Genomic DNA, 25,006 nt, shown 5'->3' with positions numbered 1-25,006 from the left:
ATATAATGACAAATATGTCAGCTACCCATTCCGCACCTTTCTCATCATAGTTATATAGATTATATGACTCCGCAACATTTACTCCAGTTAGACATCACTATCGAATATATCTATTCGTGAAAATTTCCCCATCGTCCAAATGCAGTTGAATTGACCCAAAGTAACAGAAGAGCAGCTCACCGTGTGGACGCCAATCAATAGTCCAAGGTTCTAGTGCCAATAAATATAAGCAACAGGTTGACCGTAAAATCTCCGGACAAGAGTTTCCCGTCCCGCACGCTTATGGGGGTCTCGTACCACCAACAAGAACAGTCCATCGGAGGACACGCATCTCAGCTCAACACAGCAACGCTACAAGAAATTCAGCTGACTTGAGATAAGCTTCCGATGTAATCCGTCCACTTGGTAGAGAAGGATGACGTTGCTGGGCCGGAAAAGGTAAAATGAGGGATGATGGATGGGTTCGATAACATGGCCCTGAAGAGGTGGAGGGAGTGTCAGCTGTGTGTAGTGATGAAATCATCGATAATTTGATTCATGTTAGATGTGAACATCCGGGGGAACGAAGAATTCCTGAGAGACCCTGTGTGGGAAGGGGCTGATAGGAGTAAAGGAACCGGCAGGCTGCAGGTATCGCAGGGATACACACCTTGCATACCACCTGATAAGAAACGAGGTAGGAGATTCAGCGGCCGAAAGCATAGCTGAAAAGCTGAGATTGCTTGGTATGATACTGACACTGACAGAAAAATCGAGTAGCCCTTATGGGACGTTCTGCCATCTCTCCGCGGGACTGATGCTTTCCACGTCCGAGGACGAGCATCATTAGCTATGCACGATTTCCCGTGGTAGCTTGGGAACAAGGCATGCGCTATTGGACCAGACAAGGTCCGGGATCTGATGATGTGATCGACCATGCAGATACTGATCAGCCTTGTCTTTGAATGATTTCACTGCAGGCATAAGTCAGAGCCCTCCAACACGCATGAACGATTAATAGGGTTCATCGCGCTATTTGTTATTCCTCGTTTCACCTGATCTCGCGGCGGTTGAGTTCTAGCCTGGTGAATTATTTCGGTGCAACATAGAGCACACATATCATGGCTACCAAGAAATCGAAAGAGGAGTACTGTGATGGCCCGGATACCAAAGCAGAAAGGATGCCGTCGGATACAGAGTCACCAGTAGAAGATCCGGATCTAGCTCCCGTTGAAACTGAGGTTTACTCGACCTTCTCTCGTCGAAAAAGAGCATTGATTGTCCTGATAGCTTCAGTGGCCAGTGTTTTCTCCTCCTTGTCGGCAAACATCTACTTGCCCGCAACTGACACTATTGCCGACCAGTTTCACGTGAGCGACACCTTGATAAACCTTACCTTGTCAACATATATGGTAGGTGAACATGTAAAGCATTTGAAAGATGAGAGGAAGTGCTTACCTCGATAACATAGATCTTCCAAGGTCTCGCGCCCACTTTCTTTGGCGGGCTTGCTGACAATGCAGGGCGGCGGCCAGCTTACATCCTTTGCTTCATCGCGTATATCGCCGCCAACATCGGGCTCGCCCTGCAGCGCAACTACGCCGCGCTGCTCATTCTGAGGTGTCTCCAGAGTGCTGGCGGTAGCAGCACTATTGCGCTCGCTAATGCTATTGTTGCTGACGTCGTCACTACCGCCGAGCGCGGCGAGTACATTGGATATGTGTCGGCCGGCTTCATCATTGGCCCGTCGGTAGGGCCTATAATCGGGGGGCTTTTGACGCAGTTCCTAGGCTGGCCCTTCATATTCTGGTTGCTGGCAATCCTTGCAGGTGCTTTCGTCATCGTGCTAGTGATTTTTCTTCCCGAAACTGCCCGTAAGGTTGTCGGCAATGGCTCACGATCCCCCCCAATATGGAACTTGTCGGGGCTTCAGCTCTGTTCTCGACGTCAACGGGCTGAGGCTCATTCCTCGGCGTGCATTCATCTTAGTTTCCCCAACCCGCTCAAGGCTCTCACCATTATTTTCCACAAAGACGTTTTTCTCATCCTTCTGGGAAATGGTGTAGCTATAGCAGGCTATTTTGCTGTCACAGGTACCATCACCTCGCAGTTCAGCCGCATATACGGCTTCAATGAGGTGCAGATTGGTCTGTGCTATCTTCCCCTTGGCGTGGGCAATCTGATTGCTGCATATACACAAGGAAAAATAACGGACTGGAACTACCAACGGCACGCACACAGCCAAGGCATTGACATTTCCAGCAATCACCGACCTGACTTGGACAAATTCGCCATCGAACGCCCCCGTGCTGAAGTCGTCTTGCCGCAGGCAATCGGTGAAGCATTGAGCATGATTGCGTATGGCTGGGTATTGCACTACGAGACCAATCTTGCAGGTCCACTCGTTCTACTTCTTCTCATTGGGTATACTTCGGCAGCAGTAATGAATACCTTGAGTGCGTTGATGGTAGATATCTATCCCGAGAGTCCGGCGATGGCAACAGCTGCCATGAATCTCACACGATGCTGGCTCGGAGCTGGTGCAGCTGCTGCAATCCTTCCTCTAATTGACGCCATCGGTAATGGATGGGCTTTTACTGTAATTGGTTTCATGTGTTTTGTGTGCGTGCCAGCGATGGTAGTGGTCTGGATTTGGGGTTACGACTGGCGCAGACAGCGACATTGACAGGAAGTCGTCTCTAGGACGGTTATGTTAGTCACTGAGAGATATCACCTAATCTAACACAAGGGCACTTGGTTGTTTGATTAGCTAGTACGAGATAGCATGTAGCATGTTTGCATGAGCGTCGGGGGCTGACACAAGCATACTAGTCCTGTCATTGATTCAGATGGAAGGACAGGTCTGAAACTCGAGAGCCAACATCGGCTAAACCGGCTCTCTGTATCACAAGTAGTTGCACTGTCAGGCTGAGCACGTCGGGTAATCATTTCTTCGAGACTTTCAGGCTCTTCGCTTGTCGAGCTCAGGAGAGGAGTTCACCTTAGTGAAGGCCACTAACGCCGAATTCTCGGTTATCCATTTGATATTCCCGTTATTCGAAGTACCTATTGTAGATGAAAGCTTGATGAAGAAGAGGGGAGAAGGGAAAAGAGGATGTCTGGTTGATGTTAGTGTGGCAGTGTTTGTCGCTGACGTGGGGGCGATTCTAAGGCTGGTTGAAAATGTTATCCCCAGGCAAACAGTAAGCAAACAGGAAGCAAACACCTGATCTTTCCAGCACACTTTGGGGCCATGGGGCCAAATCCTCTTAGTTCAAAAATGATCGCCAGGGGCAAAGAACACTTTGAGTTAGCTGGAGGTGCCCCATGAGTCTTGTTAGTCTCTGGATGAAATGACCCATACTACAGCCGCAATTGCTGCACAAATAGTTCGTTAGTTCAAATTCTATTCTGCCTTGGTTGCTTTGTGACTTACAATAGCTGTTTCCACCGGATTTACCAACCTTGAAGATACACTGGTCCACGTCTGTACTGCTCTGCAAGACAGGATACCTGTAGAAAATCGAGCACCGGGCAACGCAGCATGACAAGCCCATAAAATCTAGCCAGTTCGAACGAGAGATGTCAATTGCAGCCAGTTCATCCGACCCAACACTACCAAGACCAAATGAGCAACAGTTTTCGCCCCATATGAAGGACCGTTGACCCACTGTTGGCCATAACTCATTGGGTTCGATAGTCTCTCCGAATCAGTCCATAGATCTATCGGTCACTTATGAGCTAGAGATTCAACGCATGGGGCCGAAGACCCTAGAAAAAGCTGTTTCAACATGCTACGGCTGAATCGTATGCGGCTATGTTATCAGGGCGATCATATAAGATTGCCTTTACCCACCAATCCCACTTCCGTCTCCCAAGCATCGTGAACACAGAAAATGCCTGCGACACTGAGGAGGACGCTGTTGCTGGCCCTGTGGGCCGGCAGCCTGGTTTCCAGCTCCTGGGGAGCTGATTTACCTACTACCGATATAGTAGCCTCTAACCCTAGTATCACTCCTGCTCCGGTAGCAGGAGCTTGGCTGGCTGAGTCGGATTCTGCCGCCATTGAGCATGAGGTGGATGAAGACGAGCACCCTCGGCTGGTGGCTAGAAAGAAGAAAAAGAAGACAAGCAAGAAGTCGAGTAAGACGAGCAAAAAGTCCAAGACAAAGACTTCTACTTCGACCAAGGACACGACCACTCACACGACGAGCACAAAATCCAAGACTTCTACTTCGACCTCGACCAAGGATACGTCTACTCACACAACAAGCACCAAGTCTCCCGAGTCTCACAGTACCTCAACCTCAACCAAGGATACTTCTACTTCCACGAGTACCAAGACACCAGAGGTACATAGCACCTCGACTTCGACAGAGGCTACACCTACTCATACGACCAGCACCAAGACACCTGAGGATCAAAGTACCTCGACGTCGACGAAGGCCACTCCTACGCATACGACCAGCACCAAGACACCCGAGAGCCACAGTACCTCAACATCGACCAAGGCCACACCTACTCACACTACGAGCACCAAGACACCCGAGGGCCACAGCACCTCGAGTAGTGCGGCTTATGAGACCTCTGCATCGGGAGGCCAGTTTGTGCAAACCCCAACTCCAGGGACATCAACACGGACAGTCTCGGAGGGGTCTGCTGCAGGCACTTCAACTCACAGTCATACCACAAGCCCAGGGTCGTCTACTAGCGGCAGCCACACGCATACGACGAGCACTGAATTTCATCAATTGTCCTCCAGCGCTGCACACCACCATACAAGCACAGGGTCTGAGCACCCGACCTCCACCCCTGAATCGCACTCTGCATCGCACTCTGCGTCCCACACTGCATCCCACACCATAACCTCGGGATCTGCGCACATAACCAGTAGCAGTGCCGTTGAGACTTCATCTCATACTGTGTCATCATCTAAGCCAATCATTTCTTCGGGCGTTGCAACTTCCACAAGTGCTACACCGGTTAGCTCTGAAGCTGCCCAGCCGACTGATGATGGCTCGGGTGATGATGGGGATGACGGAGAGGAAACTGGCGATGACTCTGGGGAAGATACCGGCGACGATTCTGGTGATGACACTGGCGATGACGGAGATGATACTGGTGATGACACTGGTGACGAGTCGGGCGATGACTCTGGTGATGACACTGGAGACGATACTGGCGATGATACTGGCGATGATACTGGCGATGATACTGGCGATGATACTGGCGATGATACTGGCGATGATACTGGCGATGATACTGGCGATGATACTGGCGATGACACTGGAGACGATACTGGCGATGATACTGGTGATGACACCAGCGATGACACCAGCGATGACACCGGAGATGATACTGGCGACGACACCGGCGATGACACCGGAGATGATACTGGCGATGATACTGGTGATGACACCGGCGATGACACCGGAGATGACACCGGAGATGACACTGGTGATGAGTCTGGCGATGACTCTGGGGATGACACCGGCGATGACACTGGCGACGATTCTGGTGACAATTCCGGTGAAGATTCCGGTGAAGATTCCGGCAACGATACCGGAGATGATTCTGGTGACTCTGATGATGGCTCAGCTACCACTACCTCGCCTGCCACTTCATCCTCCGCGTCTCCAGCTGCCAGCTCAAGCGCAGCTGTCTCGGAACTGTGCAGCCCCCAATGCACTGAATGCCTGTCAACTGACACAACCGATACCTCAGGCACGTCATTCAGACGGTCCGGTCTATTCAGCAGAGGGCTCGCTCAAAGGGCCTCCAGCTTTCTCGCCTGGATGTCCACCCAGATGCAGACCGCACAGCCCCTTGTCAAGAGCACTAGCGGCGTAACGACATCTACATTCGTCGTTTTTGGCAGCGGTACAAGCAGCCTTTCCCAGGCTAATGTTCGCGGATGCACTGTTCTCTACGTTGTCTCCAAGTACGCTGTGTACGAGGCGCACCTGTGGGAATCCCCGGGATTTGTGTCGAGCCAGAACGGCACTGTCGCCTTCAACGAGCAATCATTCCAGACCAACATTATCAGCTACCTGACGAACGACGTGAACCTCAAGCTGCCACAGCTCACTGGCACCGCTGCGTACCCCGACCCTGGCACTCAGATCTACATTGGCACGCCTGTAGCTGCCACCGGACAAGGCGCAAAGTACGTGTCTCAAATCTCGCGCATCGCATCAACAGTCAACCAAATTCTTGGGCTGTCTTCTGAGCCGGCTGAGTACTACTACACGCCCACTGGCACGGACGGTGAAAGTAACTGGCTATTCCAGTACAATGAGAACGCCTGCAACAAACCTGTGTGGCAGATTTGGTATGGTGGTGTGGCGGATAATGCGCTGTGGTCATCCAGCCAGACGTCTAGCTCCTGCGCCTCTAGTGCAGCGACGCCTTCTCGCACACCAGGAGTTCCTGCCTATACCCCGTCCACCATGATTGTCATGCCTAAAGCGACACCTGCTTATTAGCGGGGCTGCTACTAATTTCTCGAACTCGAGCATGAGCTGAGCCTTGCTGCCAATCTTTGACCCACCCTCCCTTTTCTGTACGATGCCCACACACACTCTCTTGTTTCTGCACGATGCTTCACACACTCTCTTGCTATTTTAACTTCTTACATTCATTCACAAATCTTGCTTATGCTTTCCTACCCTCACTTGCTTATCTTATTGTCCAACTGTGACCTATACTTTAAGTACTTTCTTTATGTGCATTAACTGCAGTACCTTTAGACAGGAATTTCATACTTGTATATATACTATTATCCTGCTATGTAGTCAGCGTAAAATGTAACAACCCGCCAAGCAACGGACTACGTATTGTCCATGCCCCTTACATGGAGAAGGGGAAATCCCCACCCACCGACCCATCAACCCATCAATCCCCCCGTCACCAACCCAGTTTCACACCCCAAACCAAGAATCCGAACCAGTCCAAGCAATAAAGCCAAGGAACACAGAAAGAAAATCAAGATGCCATTCAAGATCCTCCTCAAGGCAACTCGCCTTTCAGAAACCTCTCCCTCCACATTCAAATCCCGTCTAGAAGCGCACATCGAACTAGTCAAGCGTCTTACGGGTCCTGATTTCCCCCTCTCCCATCGACGGATCTATATTGATCGTCCTACTGCTCCGTCTTCAGAGGGAACATATCCTACCACCGTGCTACTCGGACAACAGAGTGATTTCTCATTCGACGTGATAGCGGAATTGACATTCGAGGATAAGGCTGCATTCGAGCGGTTTCAGGCGAAAGTGGGAGAGCCAGAGATTGCGAGAGCAATTCAGGAGGATGAGCATGGATGGTCTGATCGGGGGAAGTTGGGGATTGTGGTGTTGGGGGAGGTGAGGGAGACGAAGAGGTGATTTCAATGTTTGATTTTTTTGGTTGATGTTCATGATGATCAACTCTACAGAGATGGGGATGATGTGGGGTTGATTTTGCACTTTTAGGAATCGAGGCAAATCAATTGGACGTTATTGAGTATGTGTGAGACTTGCATATTGTAATAGAAGATTTATTGCCTATCACATCTACTATTACCTACTAATTGGCCATTCTATGTCCACGGAGTGACAGGTGACACAAGGAACGACGACGACCCCTTGTAGATCTGCCGCATCACTGCTCCATACATAACAACAACCGACAACCACTTCAACACCATCCCCCCCCCCACCATCCATCACGACGCGGTATTCAATGCTACGCATCTATCAAGTAATACCAAGACTCCCACAATGGCCTCTACTACGCCACCAACTCCCCATCCATCGCGTCAAACGTCCTACACCCATTCCCTTCACGCGTCGTCACACTGCCTCGTGCACAAATAATCCCCACCTCCAATACCGACTCCCCAAATACAACTTGAACCAGTCAGAACCAGACAAAGATCTCTCCACAGTGACCAGATTAAACGCCAAGGGGATAAAGTCAACCTGCCCATCCTTTCTCTCACCATCCAAAGCACCTCAGCCCTTAACCTCACGGTGTCACCCACTTCTCATGCATTATCAACGGCTTCAATATAACTCAAAATTCAGCTCCCACTATTCAAGTATGACGACGTCAGGCGGTGACATATCAGCAAGCGAGCCATACGCCAAGTATAATTGGATTGACGGGGCCGAGTCTCTCGAGAAATATAGACCCGGAGGCTACCATCCTGTCATGTTAGGGGATTTACTACGTGACCGATATCGCATCGTCGACAAGCTCGGGTACGGGGGATACTCGACCGTTTGGCTCGCCCGCGACACCCACTTGGAGCGCTACGTCGCTGTCAAAGTGGGCATAGCGAATTCCCTTCCGCATGAAACTAAGATTTTGCGGGCTCTTTCGGCGCCCGCTTCAGTGCCATCGTCTGTTCGCGCGGGCCTTGACTCCATCCCAGTACCATTAGATGAATTCGAGGTGACTGGTCCCAACGGGACGCATCCATGCTATACGACGACACCCGCACGATGCAACCTCAGAGAAGTCTCTTTCAGCCGTCTTTTCCCCCTTGACGTTGCGCGTGCGTTATCGGGGGGCCTTATACTAGCTGTCGCTTATATGCACTCGCAAGGCTATGTTCACGGAGGTAAGCTCAGAGTTTTATCGCTTTGATCCAGTTCTTCAAGTCGATGCTGATAAAAACAAGATATCCATCTTCGTAACATCTTGGTGAAGCTACCAGCAAGCTTCGACAGTCTCTCTATTGAGGAATTTTACGAACAATATGGGAAGCCTGAGACGGTGTCAATCACACAGCGCAATGGAGGTTCGCTTCCACCCCATGTTCCACCGAAGGCAGTGTTACCTCTTTACCTCGGAAAAAAAGCCGAGGAATTCACATTGCAAGACGCCCAGGTTCTTTTGAGCGATTTCGGAGAGGCGTTTTCCCCCGTCTCCTCCCCTCGCTCTGGAGAGTATTGCCACACCCCTGTGCCTTACTGCCCACCCGAGGCTCTGTTTGAGCCCCAGGCGCCTCTTTCATACCCTGCAGACGTTTGGAGCTTAGCTACTGCTGTGTGGGAGATTCTGGGCATGAAGGCTATTTTCAGCACCGAGGCACCAGAGGATGAAGTCACGTCTCAGCAGATTGATGTTCTTGGGCCTATGCCGCAGGCGTGGTATAGTGCATGGGAGGAGCGGAGCTATTTCTTTGGCGAAGATGGGCGTCCAGTGGAAGGCCGCGAGGTATGGCCTGTTTTGGACCTCGCATTTGAGCAGGGAGTGCGGGAGTATCGACGGCGGGGTGGAGTAGGGGATTCTGGTGATGATGAGACTGCTGCTATTTTGCAGCTGATGCGGGGGATGTTCAGATTTAAACCGGAAGAGAGACTGACCATTGAAGAGGTGTTGCAGTCGGAATGGGTATCTAAGTGGGTGATGCCCGATTATGAACGTAGTTTGCAAGCATGTACATGATTGATAGATAGATAAATAGATAGATACACTACCGAACCTACTACCCCCGATAAGAAGTTGAAGTAAATTACTTCGTAACCTCCTCCGCAAACCCAACCAACAACTCATTCACAACATCCGGCTTCTCTAACTGTACCCAATGACCCGCATCCACCACCTCGATCCTCGAATCCACCACATTCGTAGTCGTCATATGCGACCCCACCTCCACCCGACAAACATAGTCCTGCTTCGCAGCAATATACAGATTCTTCACAGTACATTTCCCCACTCCACCCTCAATGTCCGCTTCATCTTCGGTATTGATGCCGCGAATCGCAGCCTTATACCACGACAGCGGACCGGCGTATCCACCCTCCGAGAAGACACGATGATGAATATCGTAGTCTTCCTGGGTGAGCCAGGACGGGAGAGGGGTGGTTTTGCCCGAGCGGACCCATTCGGCTGCTTTGCCGATGGGAGCGAGATCGGTTTTCCACATCGCAGGGTCTTGCGGGTAGATGAGGCTGAAAGCGGATTCGGGCTGTAGATTCGTTCGTTAGTATATAGACCTGAATCTAGAGAGGAGTGTGGATGAAATGTACATGAGCCGCCATCTCATCAGCTGCTTCATCGGTATTGTGCCAGAGCCAGTACCCGAAGACGGGGTATCCGAAGAGGGATTCGGTGTGTTTGAGGAGACCGTCTATCACTGTCAGAATTTTTATCTATCCTCGATAGTCATATTGGGAATAAGATAGGATGAATACCAAGATCGAACTTCGGTCCAGGGGCATTATACGCGACCGCAATGCTCACGAACCCATAAAATCGCTGGGGATAGTAATAAGCCACGCGGGAGGCGAGACCGACGCCCCTTTGAAACCCTGTTAGTATTCATTCATGTGCAATTGACATGTATATTGAAAGGACAGGTATCATACCAATCATGCGCGACCAGCACCGCCCGAGCGACATTCTCGCGATCCAGAATCTCAATTAAATGCTGGCTCATCACCTTCATACGATACGCTTTCAGGTCCGTCGGCTTGTCGGTATCGCCATACCCCAACAGATCGGGCGCAATTACACCGTATCCGCCCTTCTGCAGGAATGCGATCTGGTGTCGCCAGTCGTAGCTGGTAGAGGGGTAGCCGTGGAGGAATAGGAAGGTGGGTTTTCCGTCCGTGGCGGGGACGTGGACGTAGCCGTAGGTGGTGCCGTCGGAGAGAGTAGCTTTTTTGGCTAGGTCGGGGTAGACGGTGGATGCCATTTTTGTTTCGAGGGAGAAGGTCACCGGTGGTAGTTGCAATTGACAAAAAAGCTGAAGTGTGGGTGAGATTGGGGTAAATATATGGGAGTCTGGAGGGGTAGCTTTCAGCCTTGTTGGATGCTCGTGAGTGTCAGCGTAAGCAGCTGGGATTGACGAACCACCCTATCACAGTGGACCTTGGCTTTGTTGGCAATACGTAGTGAGATGGGGATAATTGGGGACACCTTATGATCAAAGAAGTAGTAGAGTTTAAACTAAATGATTATGGGTTGGTGGTTCACGGAGGGGCATTTATTTATTTGGCTGCCAAGCTTGGGTTAATTGAATTAGTTAGTGGCCTCCACTCTGCCGAGGCTCTCATGATTGAGGGTCTGTATTTTCGATTAGTGAACTTTACATAACATTACATTTTGGTGATTCATTTACCTCTGAACTATAAAGATCTTCAGGGTCCTCCCCTATTAACAGTCTTCGTTTTTCGATTCATAGTATAGCTCCATGTCTGAGCTAGTCGTTCAACCCTGTGTTGACACCTGTCGGAACCCGCTCTTTAGTGCGCTTTAGGAGTAAGTTCGCCCGTCATGCATTGGAGTTAACCGCTCGACCGATTGGTAGAAGATAAGAGATCTGAGTCTTGGAGTCAAAGATTGCGCATCGTTTATAAGCTTTACTTGATAGAACCACTACGGGTAGGTAATGTGGGACGCAGTTCTCATGTCGCCGTTGATCCAGTTTCAAGCTTGTCGCAAGTACTTGAAAATTCCCATACATTGATTGAAATAGTTCTTAAGCTCATCTCAATTCAATTCGTCAACAATTCAAAGTCTCTTCCATGTTTAGTGGATCAGGTAATGGTCACATTGCACCTATCTTGGTGCCTTTTGGCCGTCACTGTTACTGAGCATTATACTCTCCAGCATAGTAAAGATCCAATCACAAGTAAGGTGCACTAGCACACAAAATTTTGATGGCAAAGCATAGGTATAACCAGTCCAGGCTGTGTAAAATCCAGCCTAGATCTCATCACTCAAGAAATAATTAGCTGCAACCGGCCCCCCAACTGCCTTAATAATCGGCTCCAGAGTGAAGTTGAACCGCGCAGAAGTAGTCTGCGAGTAATAAGTCCCGTTCGCAGCCTCCTCAAAAGGCACATATCCCTGGGGCTGATCAAACAGATACAGCGTGTAGGTGTGGTTGGTGCTGTCGCGGGGACGAGGCGCCGTATATTCGGAGATAGCATCGCTGGAGTTGACGAAGCGTCCGTTCTGGATAGTATAGTTGCCACCCCACCAGTGCAGACGAGTGGTGGTGTTGGCAGCCAAACCGGGGACGAGAGTGTCGTAGTAAGCGGCGGTGGTGACGTCCGAATCAGGGATATTGAGGTCGAGCATCACGACCATGTAGGTGGCATCCTTGTTCAGGTTTTCAGTGACATAGATGGCTGGCTGGCTGGTTACGTCTTCGCTTGGAGTTAGTTCGGATTTTACACTGTATAAGAGGCGGAGTATGTACCATCCGGGCTCACCCAGGTACCAGGGGTCACGGTGGCATTGGGAAAGGCGACACCAAAGTTCTTGTTGGTGGATGGGGAACTGCCCGGGGGCGTCTGGGCCAGCGCGGTGGCGGCGAGGGCGGATAGAAGGGAGAGATAACGCATGGTGGATGGTTAAAGGGCAAGAGTTCTAGCCAGGAACACAGTTCCAACGGAGCGTTCCATGTCTATATGTCGTTCAGGAACGGAGGTTAAGATCAGCTCCGTTCGCCGAAGGCTTCGTCATACATCGGCGGATGCTGCTGGATCGGGTTGGCGAGTGGATCGGCAGCGGCCCCGGTTTGTGCAGAATCCCCGTCGTCCCGCTGCCATTCCAGGTTAAATCCGTGAAACGTCGGATATCATGTGACCGTTACGGAAATCATCTCCTTTAAGTGCTTCATGTGAAACTGTTGCTCAACATCTGGTTGTGGAAAAAGGGAATCATGTGGAACAGTCAGTATACACCTAGGCACAGACTTTGGATGCATCTGAGGGAATGTTTCATCGAATCGTTCGGTTCATCATATACACAGGATACTGAATATTCATCATATACTAGCTTTAGAATCTGATCATCTTCAAAGAGCTAGTTTGGCTCGAGCAGTGGCGACGTGTCCCACTGCCGCTGCGTGCAGGGGGGACTCCGCCGATCTGTGCCGCCACTGAACCAAGGATGAGCTGTGGAGCTCTTCACTCGTATCTAATCAATCGAAAATCGTGTCAACCTGTAGTTGTAAACTCCTTATAGTTACATTAATTCCTAACCAGCCACCATGTTGTCACTTACTATCGAAGCCGGAAGGGTCCTCGTGCCAGTCGAACTCATCCAGCATATTCTCCCACAAAGTCATCTCGCGATCTTTCCCTTCACTTCCTGGATACACTGCAGGTGATTCATGCGTGGCGGTCAGAGAACGACATCCACACATACCAGTTCGGCTACTTGTCACTTCTCTTGCGTGCCCCCGCAAAGCATGGGGACCGAGGTGATGCAACCGCGTACTTTCGTGCTCATATCCCGATCCCTGTGTTGAGAAATCCAGCTGCTCTTGCTGCCGCTCACAGGTGGTATTCTCCAGCCAAACCAACATACTTGTCAACACCATTTTGCAGCTTATTAAAGCATCATATTCTCGCAAACTGCCTTCCACTTTCTTCAACAGGGCAAGTCCGAGGGTGTGTATGTCATGTCTTTTGAACCCAGGACTGTCGAACCGCGCATGAGATAGTAAGTGGAGCTTTGAGAGAAGCAGAAGACTGTACCAAAGTATATTGTATGATGAAGCAGGCAGGTGAACGAGCGCTGGTAATGAAATTGCAAGAAACATGTTGATAGTATTGTATGCTGACGAGGATAATGCTTGAAGCTGCTGTAGATCACAGTAGGGAGTGCAGTGGTGCCGTCCAAGAACTAGTATTGATGTTGCACTAAGCTCTAGGCGCACAGCCCCTGGTAAATGTTAGTGCCTGACACAGCAGTATATTTTTAGGGGATGACTCACAGTTGTCCCAGAGATTTTGGTTACGGAGAAGTTCCTCTGTATGCTTTTGTTGCAGTGCGAGGGAGTCAGATAGCTTCCGCCAGGCCATGCTCTCATCTGTTCCCGAGAAATGCTTCCTAACAGGTGACCAATCAGTCCTGCAACGTGTACACTCCTTGGCATATAACCCGAGCACTACATCGGTAGGGTACTCTGCCTTTAGTGCAAGCATCTCAGTGCACCTTTTGATCCATTCAGTATACTTCATGGCTAGCTGTCCTCGGAAGAACAGTGATCTGTTATGGATATCATGAACGTAAGCTTCTAATTCCCGAAAGAAGGAGAGCCCTATTAACTCACCTCGAACAGAGATAATAACATCCGAGAAAAGCCCGCTGTGCCGCCGAGGTCCAGCAATCGCTATTAAACTCCATCTGGTTGGCAACCTGGCTATTAACCGGAGAAGCCTGCATCTTAAAGTCTCCTTTGTCCAGGCCTAAATCCCCAACAATCATTGCCGCCATTTGCAGAAACATAGAAGTCTGGGAACTATACTTAGGCCAGTGATAATAACCCCAGGCAACGTGGACCAATAGCCCTAAAAGCAGATCCAAGCTCCTCTCCGAGTTGACCATCAAGCGAGTGGCGATGGACCTCCTGACTTCTTGTTCCATCCTATCTTGTAACGATGGTTTGTGCTCCAGGCAGGCGGTCACGATGCACAGCAGGAGAAAGGGAAATTGCTGCCGAAGTGTCGGAATGCCCATCTGAGTGGGGATCATGACGAAGGGAAACAGGGGCATCTTATGCAAGCGAAACTTTGCCAAGAGCTCTTCACATTCTAGGAGAGTGAAAAGCCCACGAGAGATAAAGTCCATTTCTGCATGCATCCCTGATGGTGAGTTACCAGCAGGAAACCCATGATGATTTCTATAGCCTGAATCGTCTTTGCTGAGGTGGAATTGATGTTTTGGTGTTCGAAAAGGCAGGTTGTCATCACTACTTCTCTAGTAAGAATGATTTAATAGGTTGGTCCACTACCGAGGATTGGAGCAAGTACCTTCATTGATGCCACCTGGGTGACTAAACTGTCTACCTGCTTCTGCAGGGTGTCAATGCGGCTTTCCCTACTTTTCCACAGAGCGTCAGCCTCAGATAGGCCTGAGAATGTGATGAGGCTGACCAGTTATTGCCAGCCCCGTGATTCTCTGGGGCGATACAAGGCTGGGAGAGCCGCATACAACGTTCGCAACTCGGTGTACCTAAGACCAAATCTCGGGTCGAAACACATTTGACCTTGAGTTGAATGCACCTGGCGCAGGCATGTCGCCTCCGATGTTGTCGGTGCATTTCACTTCAGTGAAGACAACGGAATGAGCGAAATGCCGCCTCAACCCACCATCAAAGGGATGGTGAGAGAATTCGAGTTGGTCCATCTATAAAGGGAACCAACAAATTATAAGTCTGTCAGCGCTTAGCCCTTCACGAGTAGCAGGACAAGGATCGAGAGAAAGTACCAACAACAGATGGCAATAAAGATAGAACCGACCTCGACCGGGCCAATCAGCATTGCTGTCGGAGGAACCGGGGTCGGACTCATGGCCGGAGGCGGAATCGGGATCGGAGCCGGCATGTCAGCCCTGTGCCCTGACAGGGAGTTATGGCCAATGATCATCCGGAAATTTATGTCAGCCTTATTCTTGCTATCTTTGACTAGAAGCGAAGCCATGCAGGCAAATGAGCCAAGAAATGCGTTCTTCCTGTAAGACCTATGTATGTGAAGCACGGATGACGGGTGATCCGGATGACGAGCCGACAGCTGGAAATCAGATGAAAGCGACGTAGTCTCACAGTGTTCGTGGCCATATTTCCGTATCGCCAAGTGCAGGGTAACAGGATACTGCATTTCAAGCATTTATCTCGAGTTCTGGTTTGTCTATTCTATTCCGAGGTAACGCTACAAAGTGCTGCAGGTCACTGCAACGGCACCGCAACATCGAGCCCGCGCTTGATAACAAGAACATTGTGGCTCTGTACCACCATGAACTCGCGGGTGGCGGGTAGGTACTCAATAAGAAATTTTGGATTGTTTCCTTTCCACTCCGGTAGAAGTAAGAAATGCCGCCATGCGCCTTGCCTGTTGGTTTTCCACTGAGCAAGATCAACAGTACAAACCCAGAAGTTGCTATCCACGAACAGAATTAGGCCCCCAGAAACATCGATAATCTGATGTATTCTGCTGGAAATATGTTCAAAGTCTGGTAGAAGATATTCATTGGGCCATTTAATGTCCGGGTGGATTTCAGTTGCCTCCCAAACCCTCAGCTTGGGATGCAGGACCTTCTTGGATGCATACTTTTCGCCGATCGTAGCAATGAATTGCCCAGCACTCATTGGCCTTCTAAGTTGATTCAAGGTGTCAAGCCGTGGAGCTAGGCAGTTATTTCTATCATCGTTGGGTGGCTTTTCCTCGTGACACTTTTTACCCATCGTCTCATCGGGACGGTCCCACATGTACACATAGGCTTGACCACCGCCTATGACCAAGAAAGTGTTTGGACGCTGAGGGTGCTGAAAAATTTCGTGGTCACTGCTGAAGTCATCCAGACTGAGACGAAAGTCAACCTGGTCCTCAGACAACGTCCACACCTTGACCCAGTGTCTTCCCTCGATCAGGACTTTTGTTCCGCTCGCGTTGAACAGCAGATGCAAAACAGGCTCTCCAGATCGTATTTCGTTCACAATAGTAATCGGCTCATCCCCATCCGATTTGGTCTCTATTTTGGACACAAGGATGCGACTGGATTCGTCTGCTGTGACAAGGAGTCCGGCACTTTTGCAGTAGTCCATGCAGGTTATCCTAATGCCCAGAGCGTGCCGGCAAACCTCTTTCTGTCGCATGGTTTGTCCGTCGAAGCACATGACGGATCCATCTTCCTTTCCACAGAAGAGGTACCTTCCATCTGGGTGCGGGCGGATTGCTGTTATTTGAACGTTCGCGGCTCGTTCCATATGACTTGAAGTAGTCCTTGCTTGATTGAAGTCGCTTTCACTATCATCTTCGTGCTCTCCCCCAATCAGAATTTCCGGTCCCCATACTCGGCACTGAGAACCACGGATATCGGCGAACCGCAGGCTGTCGGCGCTGAATGAAATCCCGCGGATACCATCTTCAGACGAATCAATTCGATGTATGAGTGCTAGGCTTGTCCCTTGGGCCCCGGTAAATTCAAAGATACTCAAAGTGCCCCGAGAGCTGCCAGCGACAAGGTTGCGACCATCTGGGGAACAGGCGAGAGTATGAGCATAGACATTCTGTCTGCGGTAGCATAACTCAGCAGTATACAGGTCATAGACCACAAGCTCTCCATCGCCATACGAGACCACCAGGACATTGCGATTTCGGTTGAATACCATGCCATCGACAGTGTATTCGATGGCCATATTACTGTTTCTGTAACAGGCTTGAACGAGAGACGATCTCGTCATCTCAAACACATATACCGGTCGGCCTTTGTAGCTGGCTGCAAGATAAGAGCCATCATTGGACAAGAGAGCCATTGCTGGAGGCTGAGTTGGTTTGGTATGTCCTGTTACTTCTTGGAAACGCTGGGTCCATGGACGAGTGTCTCCCAAGCTTTCTTCGTCTTCAAGAATCCAAGAAGTTGTGTAATTTCCTCGAGTAGCGGCCACTAAAGCACTGCTATCTTCATGAAATGTGACGGTTAGAGGTTGGTGCGGGACATCATAAGTTCGAAGTTGTCTTAATGTCTGCAAATCCCAGACTTTGATTTTGCGCCGGCCACTGGAGGCCAAGTACTGGTCATCATCACTAAACTTAAGTATTGTCACTCGCTCTTCGTGGGTGAAAATGGCCTTCTTTTCCAGTGATTCCCAAAGATAAAGAGTGATACTTCCATCGGACAACGAAACAGCAAAGTGAAAATTCCCATGGGCGATTGCAGTCGTCCGTGAGGTACCATAATGAATTCGAGACATGCATTCACTCCAGCCATCATCTTCAAAGCCTTTGAGTATGATGCCACGAGGACGCAAGGTGTATTGTCTCGATATCATTGACTCCGAAGGGCAGAGTGATGGGATGACTGTATGGATTGCTGAAGGGCAAGTGTCCAAGGCTACCCGAAATCTGGCATTCACTCTTAGCAAGTCGTGTATCCACTTCCGTAGCTGCTTCTTTTTTTCGTTTGGTATAGGCATCTTTTCACTGTTGCATGCCAAATATGAGGCCATGTTCCTTGCGGTGTGCGTGACATACTGTAGTCTCCTTGTCTCAGCGAGGTACTGAATCCAGAGTAATGCAGTACACTCCATAAACTTCAGGAGTGCATCCCATATGCTGGGGTCTCCTATAGCGCAATCATTCAGATGGTCAGAAAAATAAATTGCGGCATAGTCAGCGATGTTGCTCTCTGCAGTGATTGGCAGGGAACGTGCGTCTGATCCTCGTCTGCCGGGCGCATTGTCGATGAAGTTGCTTAATACCTTTAGGCAGAGCTCTGCGATCCGCAATTGGCTTGTAGGCCTGTGTATGACAAAGGGCGAAATTTCTTCCTGCTCCAACAAGAATGCTCGAGCAGTTTGGTGAACACATTGAACTTCATTTCCTCGGCCAACTTTAATGAGTTGTCCACAATTGGTGTTGATAGCATCTTCCAATCTGTGAACTGTTTCACCGGTGTCGATCTTAATGGCATGCTTCAACTCTTCTACGGAAAGCGGCCTCATCGCTAGCGACGTCCAGGTAAAGATGGACCGAGCCAAATTATGGCTCTGGGCAGGTATGTTCTGTAATATTCGCGTGTAGACATTGTGCATCTCCATAGGCGTTTCACCGATAACCTTTTCTGCGCTTTCTTCGGAGAATGTGGTCTCGAGCTCCCGAATTACGAGGGATAACCATAGAAAGGACCCATTAGCCATATCCAGGATTTTGGCTTGGAATCTTCCCTGATCGTCATCAGCTGCTATGGGTAGGTACTGAAACCTCGACCTGACAAATATCCTCAAATCATTTATCGTATCCTGGGGTTGTAAAGTGTATTCCCCAATGGCGTGATAATGAGATGGATGGCATCGAGACATTTTCAGCCCGTTGCGACTCGTAACGAATATTCGCAACCACGGAGGACATTCTGTAAGTAAAGAAACAAGGAGACAGGGTTTGAGACACTCGTCGAGAGCATCAATGACCCAGTAGCATGAAGTAGGCTTCACCTTTTTGAAGATAAACTCTAGGAAGATCTCATGCCACAATATTCGCTCGTCCAATTGCTCCCACGTGCTAGAATCGGGTGAGACCTTGGTAAGTTGTCCAAGGATCTTCTTATCCTTTCGACACATTTGAAAGGCAAGTGATAAGAGACACTTGGTGATTGTAGACTTATCTCGATCGCCATGCTTGAAGAAGAAAAAACTGCATTGAAAATTGCTTTTCACGCAGTCATCGATTATAGAGCTCGAAATGACTGATTTCCCTGTGCCAGCATTACCTGTGAGCCAGAAGATGGCCCGATCGGAGTCTCCCAATTTCCACAAAGCATATTGCTTTCTCATTGTCAGCCATTCACAAGTTCCGGTAGCCCGCAGCTCGTCCAGCGCCAAACGGTCATTATTTGGAGCATCACTGATGCCAGTCAGTTTAGACAGCTTCTCCAAGGCCGCCTTCGCATTCTCGGAATCTATGATAGTAATGGTAAGAATAACGTCGGCATGTATGACGGCGGAAGCCACTGACCCTGAGAAACAATGGAATCAATGGTAGTGACAAAAGCATTCCGTACTGTCTTATAATTTGGGTCTGCAGGACTGTCAAATTTGCACACGCCCCTATGGTCCGCGTTCAGAAGTGAGCATCGCTCCCTTGAATAACCTAGAGTGGCTGAGGTTTTGTCAACAATAATAGCGCTTGTCAACTTGAAACTGCATGGAAGAGTCTCGTAGAAGGACCATATGTGCAAGTAATCCGCAACATGTCGGAAACTGTCATTTATAGACTGGATTGAGTCGGAATTTCGTTCTAGCTCTAGGACAAACGGCTTGGGCCCAAAGGACACCCTGAGAACATTTGCGAGAGTCGTTGCAAGGTCGGAGCCCCGGTGAGGTGTGGCGAGAAAGTATAATGTATGCATTCGCGCTGCAATCTCCTTCAGAGTAGGGTCCTCTCGAGCGAGAATATATGCATGTGGGATGGTGAGTCCAGAAGCGGACGGAACTAGACATGGAATGGTCTACCTTTTTCGCAACCAGCCCGCCCATACTATGCGCAACAAGTACCAATTTTGTCTTTGATCGTCAGTTGGAACTAAGTATAGAGATAGGAGCATAACTCACATTGCTTCGACGAATGTCTGGATTGCATTTGATTTCTCCTAACAAGGACAGCGCAAAGTCATGGATGTTCAGAATGCTGGTCGTTTTTTCGGCCCAATCAGCTTTATAGCCAAAGCTATATATACGGACTTGGTCAAATTCGGGGTCTTGAGATAACCATTCTTTGGGCCAATAATGGTAAGGGTCTGGTGATTTGGACCATGTTTTTCTAGACCCTCCTCCGAGGCCGTGGATAAAGATGAAGTCGACGAGCGGTTCTGAAACGGTGCGAAGCAGTTGAAGACCTAGAGGTCCTTTGAAGTCTTCAATCTCAGGTAAGGGCTTGTCATTAAGAGCAGTATGCCTTTGAGCAACATTGGATCTTCGATCGATACGGAGCCTGCCGAACGACTTCCTCAACCAGCCATAACTCTCCGCCGTAGTGTCATTCCCTCCGGACTGTTTCGTTTCAGCGTCTGCTTTTGGAATTTTCAAAGTTGCAAAGCCAACCTTATCCATTACAAAGACATGTCAATATCGTCGGAATTCTGTCTTGACGTCTAAATAATTAAACAACAGGGGTACCAGGTGCTGGTAGGTGATAAAAACTCCAAACATTCCATCACCAGTGCCCCTCACTGGGAGCTGCTCGCTTACGACTCCCTGCATTGGGCTATTTTGCGATTCTGCGCGCAGCGAATGGATACTCGTTGCGCGAGCCAGTCGTATGTCTCGGTTAAGCGCTGCCCGCCGTGCTATTGCACTCATGCAGGCTGAGCGGCTATAGGATGCAGCGCGACACACTGCGCAGTGTATGATTCGTAGATCGATTCTTTGCCAGCCTCAAGTGTTGTCGATTACTGTCAAGCCAGTTTTGAATGATTTATGTCAACCGAGTAGTAAGGAAGGAGGCTGTGGGAAAGCATTCCGCAGACATTTTGTGTACTGTCGACATAAGCAGCTGCCATTATGTTGGTCTGCAGATATCCATGCGCTTTCTTCACCTTTTGAAGGGGGCGATCCAACGTTATAATATTAGAGTGATGTCGGTGTAGTTCTTTAACAAGTATTACTTTGTCACCGCGTTATCTACTGATCCCAGTCATAGGTGTATTGAAACGAAATCCTTTGGAAGAGGATGTGTAGGGGCTAGGCAAGTGGGCTCCCCGGTGGAAATTGGCACCATCACACCCCTGCTCGTTGAACACGGCAACCACGGCGGGGTAATCATTCCTTTTGCTTTCAATGGTTATGACAGTCCCACATCAGTTCAACGACATCGCGCATCGACTGTATCTGCCTCATACAGGCTCATTTTCAATTTGCAGCCATCATGTCGCAGTGCGATGGTCAAGCAATCTCGTTTCCAGTCTCCCTAGTAATTGTGACGGACGGCATTCCGAAGAAAAGGATCATTGACCATGTTTTTTTATCGGGTATGAATGTGTTGGCGACGTATCTGCACCCTAAGTTTGGATAATAACAAAAGCAATAACAGAACTTGCTTTGTTCCGTCGACCGTTGAAAGTCGTTAGCCTTGGTTCTTCGGCCTGGGCTCAGAGATATCGGATTGATGTCGAGGCCCAGGAACAGACAGATAGCTATTTCATCAAGGTAACTCCTCTACGATGCTTACACACTTTGGAGGACACCCCGCATCTTATGCTCTACTAAACAGGCTCTTGGCAGATATCATTTGGGGATCATGGCAGGGAAGCCCTCAAGGGAGAATCCGAATCTACTTTGGCAATCCATAGCATAGTTGGAAGCTTCACTCCCAGGCCAATCAAATGGGGATCCTTCAAAGCTCTTTCAGGTGCACATTATTATCTCTGTCGTTTCTACGACTTTGCGGAACATGCTCCTAAACCAGCAGAGTTTTGCCAGAATATCGCCTTTCTCCGTTCGAGGAGTGATTCGCCAAGCGGCAAATTCGGGTTTCACCTTGTGACATACAACGGCGACCTGCCTCAGGAAAATGGCTACACTGACACGTGGGAGGAATTCTTCACAATCGGATTTAGGCACATGGTAAATATGAACATAGAACGCGGTGGGCCGTGGCCTGAGCTGGAAGGCCTAGACACTGCTATGATTGACAAAGTGATCCCCCGCTTGTTAAGGCCAATGGAAACAGGAGGGCGGTCCATCAAGCCATCCCTCGTCCATGGAGACCTGTGGTGCGGAAATGTCGCAGTCGATTCAGCCACAGGGCGGCCGTTGATATATGATCCTGCGAGCTTTTATGCGCACAATGAGTGTATGTGCTTTTTGTAAGTCTAGTTTTGAGTTTCACTAACGTGTTCCTGCAGACGAATTGGGCAATTGGCGTCCTGAGCGAAATGGGTTTGACAGAAGCTTCTTTGATGCCTATCATTCAATTATTCCAAAGACTGCCCCAATAGAAGACTACGATGACCGGATTGCGCTGTATTCATTGTAAGAACCCATCCAGCTTATTTTTTTTTTTTTTTTGAAGGAGTTCTTATTCGGAAGAGGCGCTTTAATCTACAAGCCGCGGCCCTCTTCCCCGAGGATGCTAGCTTTCGAAACTCGTAAGTCGAGTTCAAATCTAATTAAACCCTAAGTTGCTAATCATCCACTAGGGTAATTGAAGAAATGAGACATCTGGTTGCAAAGTACCCGGGAGGCTATGAGGAGTACGCCAGGATGTCCTGTGACAACATCTAAGGTATCTTAGGCCAGTCATCATAGTTTGGTTGCGAACACCATCTACACCTTCCATCAAGGCATATATATGTTCTTGGTCGCGATAGCTCAGGCTTATCATGATGTTTGTTCTTTATTTCCCTGGGCTTCTTGTAAGTGTCGGAACAGTGCGCGAAACTCTGCCTATTTGGAAGAGATATAATCGAAGAAAATATCTTCACAGTAAGTATGACATGCATCTGGATAGTATAGTACTACAGATAAGAAGGACGGTAATTCGAAAAGATAATAAGCGCCCACCGAGTGGAGATTAGCAGCACCCCTGTCGGTGGATGGGGTACTTGGGCGGGGTACTTCTTCTATCCTTGAGATTGTTTCTTTGTCATTCTCCTTCCCTCCCAGCATATCCAAAGATCATGCCACCCACATCCATCTTCATCTCTGGCATTGCATGCCCCAGCTGTCGGCTTTGCCATCTTTCAGAGTGAAGATGGCAACGGAAGCGTCAAGCAGGAGCTTCTACAAGCCCTGCACTGCGGCTACAGACACATAGACACCGCTACTGCTTATAGAGATGAGATGGAGGTCCGTGAAGTCATCAAGGGGAATGGGTTTCTCGAGAAAGAGATAATTGTCACCACAAAGCTGTAAGCACCTGCGCTTGTGGCTGCAACGCGGGAGACTAACTCTTTGTTCAAAGGTCGGCGTGGCACCGTGTTTCCGACGTCAAGAGAGCCCTCGACCTGAGCGTAGAGAGGCTGCAACTGGAATATAGTTTTTCTACGCAGCTGCATAGAATATCAGGGCATGTGGCTGACTTCTTGATGTATATTTAATATTTACCTGATGCATTATGCGACAGAGGTCGCTTCCACACGATAACCACTGACTGATTTCTAGTTCCCCATGCATAGTCCTGGACCGGATAAGAACACAATCCGTCATTCTAATGGAAAGGTACATACCTTGAGTATACCCATATCATACTACGGTGTACTAAGGTTCTCTCACAATAACCAATCATTGACCATGAACTGTCGAGAGATTATCCATCGACCTGGACAGCCATGGAGATACTGGTCGATAAGGGAAATGCAAAAATATTTGGTAGGCCTGCACCTCTTGACATGGCATGCAAACACTCATGTTGATTAGGGTTCTCCAACATCAATATCCTAAAGCGGAAAAGACTTCTCGCGTCAGCTATGATTCCTCCTGCAGTCAACTGGATCGAGCTTCACCCGTAGGCACTCGAGCTGTCCTACTGTGTGCTTTTAATTTGACTTAAGGCCCGCTAGGTATTTACCCCAAGTTGAGCTTGTGGACGTCTGCAAAACTAAGGGCATTCACGTCACCAGCCACTCGGCGGCAAGCCAGTAGCTGCAGTGAATCCAAACGCAGACCGACCAGGTCCGTTGAGCGATGCAGAAGTAGGTCCTCCCAAAATGCCTGTGACAATTACGGAGACTAATAGCTACAAGGTAGCCGAAACAGCGGCAAAGAATGGGCTTTCGCCAGCCCAAACCATACTATCCTGGATCGTCCAACAAAACATATCAGTAATCCCCAAGACCGTCCAGGAGAGGAGAATGGTAGAGAACCTCGACCTGAAACAAGTACCAAATGAAGACATGGCAGCAATATCCAATAAATCAAGAAAGAAAGGAGAAGTCCGCTACCTCAATCCAAAACACCACATTGGCTTCGACATCTTCGACGAGCAACACGACCAGCCAGTGCAGGAATGATCTACCAGGCACCAGTGTTGTATCTACAGATATCTAATTGGATTTCCAACATTGCTAGGAATTGTCTACACTAGTGTGTGTCACTTTCAACTAGCTACGGAAGGATTTCATCGCCCAATATGATATCAGATTGCCATAGCAGAAGGATAGATAATCCCGCAGTACCCCTCATCTAAAGCTTTGACATCGTTTCAGATGTCCAACACAGCACAGCACAGCCTACCTCTTCCGCTCTCATGACTCAGGAACATGACCGGGAACCAACAAGTCTTGATCACTAGCTAAGCGGAACACAAAACGCGCATCAAAGCGCGACAGCAAGGCCTCACCTACTATGACTGATCACGACATACAATTTACACAGCCTTGCAGTGTAGGCCTAATATCACCATCCATTCAGACATAGTCAACTCCCAACAAAACATCCTACATGATCTAAACATGGCAAGTAATTCAGCGATGACTCCTTTTACACACAGACCACACATACAATACAACACCTGAATCAGCACCACCCACTAACACAAAAAATCCCAAGAAACTACTTACTCAGTAACTAACTGAACTAACCCGCCTA

General features: G+C 49.1%; 9 protein-coding genes across 9 annotated transcripts; 5 read left to right on the top strand and 4 right to left on the bottom strand.

Annotated features, from left to right (window-relative positions):
- Positions 1 to 1,100: 1,100 nt before the first annotated feature.
- Positions 1,101 to 2,665, top strand: BO83DRAFT_449716 (MFS transporter; the record flags this gene model as incomplete). Its single annotated transcript, XM_025536758.1, has 2 exons — positions 1,101 to 1,391; positions 1,451 to 2,665. The coding sequence occupies 2 exons, from the start codon at positions 1,101 to 1,103 to the stop codon at positions 2,663 to 2,665; spliced, it is 1,506 nt and encodes a 501-aa protein (XP_025392811.1).
- A 1,210-nt stretch (positions 2,666 to 3,875) lies between these two features.
- Positions 3,876 to 6,516, top strand: BO83DRAFT_449714 (uncharacterized protein; the record flags this gene model as incomplete). The annotated part of the gene is made up of 1 exon (XM_025536757.1): positions 3,876 to 6,516. One exon carries the CDS (start codon positions 3,876 to 3,878, stop codon positions 6,462 to 6,464), a length of 2,589 nt encoding a protein of 862 aa, XP_025392810.1. The 3' UTR covers positions 6,465 to 6,516.
- Positions 6,517 to 6,968: 452 nt separating this feature from the next.
- BO83DRAFT_422896 (EthD domain-containing protein) lies at positions 6,969 to 7,361 on the top strand (the record flags this gene model as incomplete). The annotated part of the gene is made up of 1 exon (XM_025535065.1): positions 6,969 to 7,361. One exon carries the CDS (start codon positions 6,969 to 6,971, stop codon positions 7,359 to 7,361), a length of 393 nt encoding a protein of 130 aa, XP_025392809.1.
- Positions 7,362 to 8,058: 697 nt separating this feature from the next.
- Positions 8,059 to 9,411, top strand: BO83DRAFT_304028 (kinase-like protein; the record flags this gene model as incomplete). Its single annotated transcript, XM_025527212.1, has 2 exons — positions 8,059 to 8,581; positions 8,642 to 9,411. 2 exons carry the CDS (start codon positions 8,059 to 8,061, stop codon positions 9,409 to 9,411), a joined length of 1,293 nt encoding a protein of 430 aa, XP_025392808.1.
- BO83DRAFT_374645 (alpha/beta fold hydrolase) lies at positions 9,393 to 10,918 on the bottom strand. The gene is made up of 4 exons (XM_025530251.1): positions 10,335 to 10,918; positions 10,161 to 10,267; positions 9,996 to 10,096; positions 9,393 to 9,934 (listed from the first exon to the last, which is right to left on the bottom strand). Exons 1-4 carry the CDS (start codon positions 10,661 to 10,663, stop codon positions 9,479 to 9,481), a joined length of 993 nt encoding a protein of 330 aa, XP_025392807.1. The 5' UTR covers positions 10,664 to 10,918; the 3' UTR covers positions 9,393 to 9,478.
- A 644-nt stretch (positions 10,919 to 11,562) lies between these two features.
- On the bottom strand, positions 11,563 to 12,325 carry BO83DRAFT_413737 (YbhB/YbcL family Raf kinase inhibitor-like protein). The gene is made up of 2 exons (XM_025534512.1): positions 12,176 to 12,325; positions 11,563 to 12,122 (listed from the first exon to the last, which is right to left on the bottom strand). Exons 1-2 carry the CDS (start codon positions 12,318 to 12,320, stop codon positions 11,677 to 11,679), a joined length of 591 nt encoding a protein of 196 aa, XP_025392806.1. The 5' UTR covers positions 12,321 to 12,325; the 3' UTR covers positions 11,563 to 11,676.
- Positions 12,326 to 12,976: 651 nt separating this feature from the next.
- BO83DRAFT_413736 (uncharacterized protein) lies at positions 12,977 to 14,968 on the bottom strand (the record flags this gene model as incomplete). Its single annotated transcript, XM_025534511.1, has 6 exons — positions 14,862 to 14,968; positions 14,739 to 14,805; positions 14,039 to 14,685; positions 13,700 to 13,974; positions 13,129 to 13,647; positions 12,977 to 13,080 (listed from the first exon to the last, which is right to left on the bottom strand). The coding sequence occupies exons 1-6, from the start codon at positions 14,915 to 14,917 to the stop codon at positions 12,977 to 12,979; spliced, it is 1,668 nt and encodes a 555-aa protein (XP_025392805.1). The 5' UTR covers positions 14,918 to 14,968.
- A 684-nt stretch (positions 14,969 to 15,652) lies between these two features.
- Positions 15,653 to 20,570, bottom strand: BO83DRAFT_433823 (WD40 repeat-like protein; the record flags this gene model as incomplete). Its single annotated transcript, XM_025535719.1, has 5 exons — positions 20,522 to 20,570; positions 20,033 to 20,470; positions 19,934 to 19,984; positions 19,437 to 19,860; positions 15,653 to 19,380 (listed from the first exon to the last, which is right to left on the bottom strand). Exons 1-5 carry the CDS (start codon positions 20,528 to 20,530, stop codon positions 15,653 to 15,655), a joined length of 4,650 nt encoding a protein of 1,549 aa, XP_025392804.1. The 5' UTR covers positions 20,531 to 20,570.
- Positions 20,571 to 21,344: 774 nt separating this feature from the next.
- BO83DRAFT_395243 (Aldo/keto reductase) lies at positions 21,345 to 24,429 on the top strand (the record flags this gene model as incomplete). The annotated part of the gene is made up of 13 exons (XM_025533065.1): positions 21,345 to 21,447; positions 21,483 to 21,625; positions 21,701 to 22,271; positions 22,324 to 22,450; positions 22,510 to 22,566; positions 22,618 to 22,688; positions 23,142 to 23,328; positions 23,382 to 23,490; positions 23,582 to 23,651; positions 23,726 to 23,788; positions 23,837 to 23,924; positions 23,980 to 24,057; positions 24,102 to 24,429. The coding sequence occupies 13 exons, from the start codon at positions 21,345 to 21,347 to the stop codon at positions 24,427 to 24,429; spliced, it is 1,995 nt and encodes a 664-aa protein (XP_025392803.1).
- Between the last annotated feature and the right edge of the window lie 577 nt (positions 24,430 to 25,006).

Source organism: Aspergillus eucalypticola (assembly GCF_003184535.1).
Source record: "Aspergillus eucalypticola CBS 122712 chromosome Unknown BO83scaffold_2, whole genome shotgun sequence".
NCBI classification, from domain to species: Eukaryota; Fungi; Ascomycota; class Eurotiomycetes; order Eurotiales; family Aspergillaceae; genus Aspergillus; species Aspergillus eucalypticola.
This window is presented reverse-complemented; position numbering and strand designations above follow the sequence as displayed.